Source organism: Nicotiana attenuata, unplaced genomic scaffold, assembly GCF_001879085.1.
Source record: "Nicotiana attenuata strain UT unplaced genomic scaffold, NIATTr2, whole genome shotgun sequence".
Classification (NCBI taxonomy): Eukaryota; Viridiplantae; Streptophyta; class Magnoliopsida; order Solanales; family Solanaceae; genus Nicotiana; species Nicotiana attenuata.
The window spans coordinates 553,192-563,017 of record NW_017670401.1 but is presented as its reverse complement, the minus strand read 5'-3'; the positions used below and the strand labels follow the sequence as shown (position 1 = coordinate 563,017).

The 9,826-nt window shown below is 36.7% G+C and overlaps 1 protein-coding gene and 1 long non-coding RNA gene across 3 annotated transcripts; one reads left to right on the top strand and one right to left on the bottom strand.

The window, feature by feature from the left end:
• Nucleotides 1-2,432: 2,432 nt before the first annotated feature.
• LOC109238897 lies at nt 2,433-3,614 on the bottom strand. The gene is made up of 2 exons (XR_002069823.1): nt 3,528-3,614; nt 2,433-2,791 (listed from the first exon to the last, which is right to left on the bottom strand). It is a non-coding gene; the product is annotated as an uncharacterized LOC109238897 (long non-coding RNA).
• Nucleotides 3,615-4,654: 1,040 nt separating this feature from the next.
• On the top strand, nt 4,655-9,214 carry LOC109238895 (5-methyltetrahydropteroyltriglutamate--homocysteine methyltransferase-like). 2 transcript variants are annotated; one of them, XM_019405382.1, is made up of 11 exons: nt 4,655-4,818; nt 5,509-5,862; nt 5,955-6,042; nt 6,411-6,538; nt 6,619-7,010; nt 7,100-7,263; nt 7,388-7,468; nt 7,559-7,725; nt 7,800-7,905; nt 8,012-8,262; nt 8,343-9,214. In XM_019405382.1, exons 2-11 carry the CDS (start codon nt 5,513-5,515, stop codon nt 8,911-8,913), a joined length of 2,298 nt encoding a protein of 765 aa, XP_019260927.1. In that variant the 5' UTR covers nt 4,655-4,818; nt 5,509-5,512; the 3' UTR covers nt 8,914-9,214. The 2 variants fall into 2 exon arrangements, with proteins under 2 accessions (XP_019260927.1, XP_019260928.1); XM_019405383.1 differs by lacking the exon at nt 4,655-4,818 and adding an exon at nt 4,849-4,968 and having other exon boundaries at nt 8,343-9,170.
• The last annotated feature ends 612 nt before the right edge of the window (nt 9,215-9,826 follow it).

The following is a 9,826-nucleotide window of genomic DNA, read 5'->3' as shown; positions in this document are numbered from 1 at the left end:
TATTTAAAATGTATCCAGTTTCAGCACCCCTATTTAAAATGTATCCAGTTTTTAAAAATTATGTAACATTTAATCAACTTTAAGCACTTAAGTCCGTCCGCAACTTAACGTAGCATATTTGTATCGTTAATTTTATAATGATTTACAATAAAAACACCGCTTATTAATTAATATGATGCATGTTTGAGTGTTGTGCCGAATGAACTGATTGTTTTTCTGTAGGATATGAATACTCTTTGGATCGAGGTATAAATTGGTAAAATCATTAGAAAAATAAGCAGATTGATCAATAACTTATGTTATTATCGGAGAGCTTTCATTTGATACTATTTTGTCTCTCTTTTCGTCTTTTCTCAGCCGAGGGTCTACCGGAAACAGTTTTTCTACCCCCTCGGGATAGGGGTAAGGTCTGGGTACACTCTATTCTTCCCAGACTCCACTTATAAAATTTTATTGGGTTGTTGTTACTGTTGTTGTTTCGGGTTATGCAGCTGCAAACTTGACTTGCAATCTGACCATATGAGTAATCAAACATAACGGTCTAAAGTTAGGCTAGTCTTGCAAAATTTTATATTGAAACCAAATGATCTATAACAGCTTGTTTGGATGGTTGTTACCTATCGTATCGTATCGTATTGTTACTTTAAAAACAATGTTTGTTTTGATTGTTACTTAAATTTTATTGTATCGTATCGTTAAATCCGTCGTTACGTAACGATGAAATGTGCCACTTTATGTAACGACCGATTTGGTTTGGTCGCGTCGTTTCCTTGTGTTTTTCTCTCAATCTCACCCTTCATTATTATTAAATAATTTTATTTTATCATTTACCCTAACTTTTTATATACCGTATCATAATTTTTCTTTATAATATTGCAAGTTTATTCATCATATCACAGATGCGTGATACCATGAAACGACGCCAAAACGACACAATCCATCCAAACATTGTATTCATCAAACGATACAGTACAATACAATACAATACGATACGATACATTATGAAACGATATGTAACAACCATCCAAACAAGTTGTAAGTGAAACGGAAAAATTATAGTGAAATTGATTTTTTATACTTAAAAACGAACTACCCCAAAGTGAATTTTTTTAATTGTAGTTAGGAATGGCAAACGGTCGGGTCGTTCGAATATGGTTCGGGTCGAAAGCGGATAAATTATCTTGCCGTTCCATATTTAATACAGATAAAAAACGGGTTAACTGACGGATAATATAGGTAACCATATTATCCATGACCAAATGTAAAAGTTAAACTCATTGGTTATCCATTTTCTAAATGGATAATATAGTTCTTATCCATATTTGACCCGTTTTTAAAAAACTTCATTATCCGATCCATTTTTTAATGGATAATATGGGTGGTTAACTGTTTTTTTTTAAAACCATTTTGGCACCACTATTTGTAGCTACCAAAAATATCTGACTTTGGTGGATGGTGGCAACCACAACTTCAGCACAATGTGATTCCTAATATAAAAATTTATATACAAAGTCCCATCTCCGCTATTCTTTAGTATGGATCTTGATTCTTGAGAGTGGGGACAGATCACCTACTCCCACAACAAACTTTCTGTTGAATTTCTTTGACTGCTGCAAAAAATTATTTAAAAAATATTGAAAGGGTAATTTGGACATTCAAAATGAGATTTGCTTCCCTTTAATATGTAAGTTCCCAACCGTAATGAGGAGAAAATGGCCCATGACTAACAGCCCACTGTGGAATGCGGATCCTGCATTTATATTTAATGAATTTAATATTCATATTTTCCCGGAAACAGCCTCTCTATCTCTTCGGGATAGGGATAAGGTCTGCGTACACTATACCTTCTCCAAACCCCATTAGTGAAATTTTGCTGGATCGTTGTTGTTGTTGTTTTTATATTCTCACCATTAATTTGTTACATTTTTGTAATTATGAGTTTAATATTTATTAAAATTCCGATGAACTTATGATGTATTTGAAAAATATTAAATTCAGTAGAACCTATTGAAACTACAATACATCGGCGTACGCAAGTAATACCAAATACCAAGGTTTGTGCTCATGTCGTTTTTCGAATTTCTTCACCAACTACAGCACACCAACTTCTTAATCCCACCCACCGTGCAACTTTTTCTTTGGAGTTTTCTGAAAAGGATTATATTTATATTCAGACTTGTTTACCCTAAATTCCGAGTAACAATTAAATTTATTGTGGTGTTAAAGATATGTGATTTAATCCAATACTAACTGATAAACAAGAAATCAAGTGTGTTAAATTAAAGAGTAAGGTAAGTCAAACCAACATATAAGCAGACCTCGACCTCGAACAATGACGACCTCGAGGTAAATGAACAAGAACAATAAAATAATAATAAGTTGAGTCGGATGAACAGTAGGCAAGAAAGCGGAAATGTATATTTTCTTCTCAGTCAAGAAATTGGAAATGTATATTCTCTTCTCAGTCAATGATTCTCCGTTACAAATGAGTGGGGTCCCCTTTATATAGTAGGGGAATCCTAAATAAGGTACAATTCTAATTGTAGTAGGGAATCTTATTATACAATTGTCTAACTGCCTAGTACAAATACCTTCCGGAATTTACGCCGTTATCTTAGGACCACCGCGGGAATCTCGCTCTTTCTGTTATAAAATCATAACGGTATTATCTCGAAGTTGGTCATACTCGGCCCCAGTGTTCATCGAGCACTTCGATCTTCGAGTTTCGTATTCTGCCATCGGGCTCGAGCCCGGTCCATATTGAACTCGTTCTCGACGCGACCCCTCGAGCCTACAAAATCGGGGACACATGATTTTGACCGTATACAAGACTAAAAGAATGGAGTTTACCGGATTTTTGAGGATTTTCTTTTGATAAAAGATTTTGAGGATTAAAATTGAAACAATTTAATTTTTTTGTACAAAACTCTACTTGTTTAATATTTTTAGAGTAAATTTTATATATTTAAAATCTATGCGGTTATTCTAATTTTTTATAAAATGATATAAATATTTTTAAAAAGTTGAAAATTAAAAGTGTTATTTTTCAAGTTATAATTTTTGAAATGTGAAATAGGACCGATCGAGTACCTAAGATAAATAAATAAAAATTTCTTATCATAAATGTTACAGTAGAATACATTTGTCACAAATTCTAGTTTATTTAATTAATGTCGGCTCATTAAGCTTTCATATGCCAAGTTGATAGTGAGTTGAATGGTCTGAAACCAAAGTAGATCCAGCTGACAAAGCAGAAAAAAGTAGAGCCCTTTTTTTCACCAAAAAATTAGAAAGGAAGAAATATATATTTCAAATGATCAAATGATCTAAACAAAATAGACCTCAAAGTGAAAGAAAGGAGGAGATTTATAGAATTACATGTCAATTGTTTACATTATTAATTTATCCATAAATCTTAAAAGCAGGAACGTTGAAGCATCAGGTATAAGAATCATAATTTTTTTGGCTACATTGGTAAAATATAGAGTGAGAAGTAGTGTATTTGTAACATGAATGAATCTCCTTACCTTAGAATGAAAGCAACACAGCAGCATTAATTGTTTTGCTCAAATGAAGTAAACCCAATAACTTCCTCAATCCTCACTTCCTATGCTGGTTATATACACCGACACCCAAGTCTGCTTTTAGCAAGAAAAGTTTATTTTCATTTTGCCCCCTCAAAAACTTCAAAATGCTCTATTTGCCGGTTAAATATTACTCCATCGTTCCATATTAAGTATTGTTTTAGCCAAATTGGTCCTTAGGAAACCAGTAAAGCAATTTTTTTCAAGTTTACCCTTACTCCAATAAATGATTAAAAAAGGTGTACAAGAGATAAGAGGATAATTTGAAGAGATATAACCTTATGATTAATGCTATTAAATTATTTTTTTATGAATTTACAAAAATAATAGATCACACTTATTTTTGAACCTAAAGAAGTATATTCTTTCTTTATACAAGGTTTGAATGCAATCAATTAAACCTCTACTCGTTATTTATAAATTTAATTCGTAATAGTTGGTTAGTTATTCTAGAGCCGAGAGTCTTTCGGAAACGGCTTCTCTACCGTAACAAGGTAGGGATAAGATCTGTATACACTTTATCCTCCCCATACCCTACTTGATGAATTTCACTGGGTTTGTTGTTGTTGCGTGCTAGTATTTACAATAGGATTTATGCTAATTATTACTTTTTCCGGTCCACAATAAGTGATCAATTTGCTTTGGGCCCACCCATTAAGGAAACACTAAATTCTAGACGAAAATAGTTAGTGTGACTAAACTACTCTTTATTAAATGTTGCACCATAGCTATATTAGCACTTATTTCTCTTCTCAAATGTGAGGAGTAAATGACTTTTTAGGGATACGTACATAAGGGTAATTTTGAAAAAATAAATTGAATTTTTTTTAATTATATAAATGGACACTTATTTTGGACCAAAATAAAAAATTAAAAGAAAACCGCAGCGGCTACCCTCTTTGCATAGGATTTATAAATATTGCTACATTTATAAATGCATAACTTAAACGCATTGGAGATAGACTCCCACATGATTTTGTAATTGCCATTAAATCAGCCCCTCATTTCCATTGTTGTTAGCAAAGAGTAGCAAGTATATTATACTCCGCTTTTAGCACTCCATTTATTATTTTTAAATTTTGAGATCTACCATTGCCACCAACTCTGAATCTCCCATTTTCTGCTATATAAACACCATACACTCCCCCTCTTCAAACTCGCGTCAGCCCTTTTTCCTCTGCTAATTTTGTGTCGAAGCAGTCATCTTTCTTTCCGCTTCTATCTCTTCCTATAGGTACGCTCTGTCGTTGCTGCCTTTTGTGGGTCTCCCTGTTTTACCTTGTACTATTTCTACTGCCTCTCTTCTTTCTGCTTCTCTTTGCCCACGTTCAATATACTTCTCTTTTTCATATTATTGGTTTCTTCATTTGATCCAGATCTATTGGTATGATAATTCATTTGCATATTGCACGTATACCCAAAATTCTATCTTTTAGCCTCATGCTCACGTTCATATTTCATTTCAAGTTCAGTTCTTTGTTTTACTTCACATATATTTATATCTATTGGTATGAACACATTTGTTCTAATGTTTAATGTGTATGCATGAGGAGGGTGAGTGCTAGATCTCTGTGATGTGGTGACTTTGGACAATTATAGATCTAGATTAATGTATCCATATTTTTTGGTTGATGCAACTTAGATCTGGAGTTATAGATCTGATCGACTTAATTAGATCGTTCAATTCGTTGAGGATTTTCTTTGCAGCTTTTCATTCTTTGCTAGTTTGCTCTTTTAGCTTTTACATTTTCTAAGGTTTCATAGTCTCTGCTTTGCAACAATTCACCTTCCTTGTGCACATTATTTCATATTCAAGAAAAGATAGGATCTTTACTATGTCTTTACTATATCAATGGGTTCTGTTGTTACTATATCAATGGGTTCTGTTGAATTCTCGTCTGACTGATTAAATTTGGTGAAGCAGAAAAATGGCATCTCACATAGTTGGATATCCTCGTATGGGCCCAAAGAGAGAGCTGAAATTTGCTCTCGAATCTTTCTGGGATGGAAAGAGCAGTGCTGAGGACTTGAAGAAGGTCTCTGCAGATCTCAGGTCATCCATTTGGAAACAGATGGCTGATGCTGGCATTAAGTACATTCCCAGCAACACATTCTCTTACTATGATCAGGTGCTTGACACAACTGCTATGCTCGGTGCCGTCCCATCTAGATACAACTGGACCGGTGGTGAGATCGGATTCGACACTTACTTCTCCATGGCCAGAGGAAATGCCTCTGTCCCTGCTATGGAGATGACCAAGTGGTTTGATACCAACTAGTGAGTGACACGAATATCATTTGAATCAACAGTTATTATTATTATTATTATTATTATTCTGAATTCATACTGATCATCACTATTTGATCCAGCCACTTCATTGTCCCTGAATTGGGACCAGATGTTAACTTCTCTTATGCTTCTCACAAGGCAGTGGACGAGTACAAAGAGGCTAAGGGGGTATGTGACTTTTATTAATCCTTAGTTTTGATTTCACGAGACATATCCATTTATCTTAGTTATTTGAACAGGAGCATTATTAATGTAGTGTTCACTTTTATGGGAACCTTATAGCAGAAACCTTGTGGTCTGTGATACAAATTGGGTGGTGTGGAGAGAAAGAGAGAATATACATATACATATTCTTTTGAGTTTTTCTCATTTCAGTTTGTTTAGAGGCAGGGGTTGGTTCATTATTCCCTATATGTTTATTACAACTATCAAGTGTCTTGTTAAATTCACTGTTCGTATGTACCTTTGGTTTGTTTTAAATGTAATTAAGAGATAGGACTGATGATTGATTGATCTTGATCTTTCTCTTCGCGCAGCTTGGTGTAAATACTGTCCCAGTACTTATTGGTCCAGTCTCATACCTGTTACTATCTAAACCTGCTAAGGGTGTTGAGAAATCTTTCCCCCTTTTATCACTTCTTGACAAAATCCTTCCAATCTACAAGTAAGAAATACACTCTTTTCTTTGTCTCAGTCATCTAGTTCTGTAGACATTCCCATTTTAACTCAAAAACATCATTGCAGGGAAGTCATTTCCGAGTTGAAGGCTGCTGGTGCTTCCTGGATTCAGTTTGATGAGCCTACCCTTGTGTTGGATCTTGAGGCTCACCAATTGGAAGCATTCACCAAGGCATATGCTGAACTGGAATCAACTCTATCTGGCCTTGATGTTCTCATCGAGACCTACTTTGCTGATGTTCCTGCCGGCGCATTCAAAACCCTTACTGCTTTGAAGGGAGTTACTGCCTTTGGTTTTGACTTGGTTCGTGGAACTCAGACCCTTGATTTGATCAAGGGTGGCTTCCCCTCAGGAAAGTACTTGTTTGCAGGAGTGGTTGATGGGAGGAACATCTGGGCTAATGATCTTGCTGCATCTCTTGAGCTCTTGAAATCACTTGAGGGCATTGTAGGAAAAGGTATGTAACCCACATCTCCACGCTGCATGGCTTATTTTGTTGGTGCTTTGCTGCAGAAGATAATTTTTTCTGTGAACTTAATAATGCAGATAAGCTTGTTGTCTCTACATCTTGCTCATTGCTCCACACTGCTGTTGATCTCATCAATGAGACCAAGCTAGATGATGAAATCAAATCATGGTTGGCATTTGCTGCTCAAAAAGTTGTTGAAGTGAATGCTCTTGCCAAGGCATTGGCTGGTGACAAGGATGAGGTATACTTCATTCCTACCCGAAAAGGTCTCGAGAAGAGTGCCTGCCAAAAAATCAAAGTTTGTGATTTTATCCTTACTAGATTATTCTATCATTCGTGACCAAATGTTTTGGTTGTATTTTCAGGCATTCTTCTCCGCTGGCGCTGCTGCTCAAGCTTCCAGAAAGACCTCCCCAAGAGTGACAAATGAAGCTGTTCAAAAGGCTGTAAGTCATGAGCTATTTACAGTTTATTTTGTCATTTTGTTAGGGAGTATGATTAACTTACCAGCTTGGGCTTCTATTTCGTTTTGTCAGGCTGCTGCTCTCAGAGGTTCTGACCACCGCCGTGCAACAAATGTTAGTGCTAGGCTTGATGCCCAACAAAAGAAACTTAACCTCCCGGTTCTCCCGACAACCACCATTGGGTCCTTCCCTCAGACAGTGGAGCTCAGAAGAGTTCGTCGTGAATACAAGGCCAAGAAGTGAGTCTTGTACTAGCTCTTGTCATTGTCAATGTTGTCAAACATGTATTCTGATAAATACCATTTGTTTCTAGGATCTCTGAGGAAGAGTATGTTAAAGCCATCAAGGAGGAAATCAAGAAGGTTGTTGACCTCCAGGAAGAGCTTGACATTGATGTCTTGGTTCATGGAGAGCCCGAGGTAAGGCGACTCACATGCTTGCTAGGCGGCTGCTTCTTTTTTCTTACTTTATGCATATTCTGGGTCTTTGACATCTTTAGTCACTTTGGATATTCAATGGATGCAGAGGAACGATATGGTTGAATACTTTGGGGAACAACTTTCTGGTTTTGCATTCACTGCTAATGGATGGGTTCAATCTTATGGATCTCGATGTGTGAAGCCACCAATCATCTATGGTGATGTCAGTCGCCCAAAGCCAATGACTGTATTCTGGTCCAGTATAGCTCAGAGCATGACCAAACGCCCAATGAAGGGAATGCTTACAGGACCAGTTACCATTCTCAATTGGTCATTTGTCAGAAATGACCAGCCAAGGTAATTAATATTTGATCTTTACCCCCCATCGGAAATTATTTTTACGAGTTGATGTTGATGTGTGTCATCTTCATCTCCAGATTTGAGACCTGCTACCAGATTGCTTTGGCCATTAAGGATGAGGTGGAGGATTTGGAGAAGGCAGGCATCACTGTCATCCAAATCGATGAAGCTGCATTGAGAGAGGGGTTGCCTCTTAGGAAGGCTGAGCATGCTTTCTACTTGAACTGGGCCGTTCACTCCTTCAGAATCACCAATGTCGATATCCAGGACACTACCCAGATCCACACTCACATGTGCTACTCCAACTTCAATGACATTATCCACTCCATCATCGACATGGATGCTGATGTGATCACAATTGAGAACTCACGTTCCGATGAGAAGCTCCTCTCAGTTTTCAGGGAGGGAGTGAAATATGGTGCTGGAATTGGCCCTGGTGTCTATGACATCCACTCTCCAAGAATACCATCAACTGAAGAGATCGCTGATAGAGTGAACAAGATGCTTGCTGTTCTTGACACCAACATCTTGTGGGTCAACCCTGACTGTGGTCTTAAGACACGCAAGTACACCGAGGTGAAGCCAGCACTCCAAGCCATGGTTTCTGCAGCCAAGGCCATCCGCACCCAGCTTGCCAGCGCCAAGTGAGCCAGTTGGAAGAAACAAACCCCTCGGGGCATTGCTCATGGTGTTCTTTAACTTGAAAAGGAAATTTTCTATTGGTTTTTAATAATTGTGCTCGCTATGATATTATTCTGTAGGTTAGTAGTACTGTCCCCGGGCATCCCATTCTTCTTTTTTATGTTTTTCTTTAGAGCATTCTCTCTCTGGAGGAAATCATATCGGCTCTATTTTGACGATGTTATCCTCAAATTTATTTGAAAGGCGTCAAGAAGATTTATGTACTCTAAATGAATGAAAACCAAAGAATTACCATCCTCTGTTTTCATGATTGTTTGCAAGTCAGCATCTTCTTCTTTGAGTTCTGCTTTGGCATAAATAATTGGGATCCTTTAGGGATCATGATTCAAACAACTAGAACGGAAAATAAGCAAAGAAAAAGATAGCAGGGATATGTGGAATTTGAGGGAATTGATGAAGCAACACAAATTCAGAAGTATTAGCATAGAATCAGCAAAGGAATTCAACCAATCAAACTAAGCATCACAAGCAAAAGATCTTATTGCAGAAAAGATTAAGAAGAATGAAAAGAGACAGAATACGAACAAAATTACTCGAGTGCTGACTACGGTTATCAGCTTGAACCACTAATATTTTGCCAAAGCTACAAGATTTTTCACTTACTACACAATGCCCATGTGACCATTCCCTGTAATACTCCGTGTTTTGCCATGCAACAATAGACTAGAACTCAATCAACGTTACTAACTGCTGAAATAAACAGTCATCACCTATTTTTATGACGCTATGTTTGATAAGGCTAAGTGAATCCACGTTCAGTAACTTTAATTAGGTTGAACTATATAGGAGTATAATTGATAGAAGCTGTTTAGTGAGCCTCAATCCAAACTAATTAAATTCAGCTGAATGAATTATTAAT

Excerpts from the sequence above, each read along its gene's own strand:
- LOC109238895 (XM_019405382.1), top strand. The coding sequence starts at position 5,513 with ATGGCATCTCACATAGTTGGATATCCTCGTATGGGCCCAAAGAGAGAG. Across the intron at positions 7,011-7,099 it reads TGAGGGCATTGTAGGAAAAG|ATAAGCTTGTTGTCTCTACA; the intron begins GTATGTAACCCA and ends TTAATAATGCAG. Across the intron at positions 7,264-7,387 it reads TGGCTGGTGACAAGGATGAG|GCATTCTTCTCCGCTGGCGC; the intron begins GTATACTTCATT and ends TTGTATTTTCAG.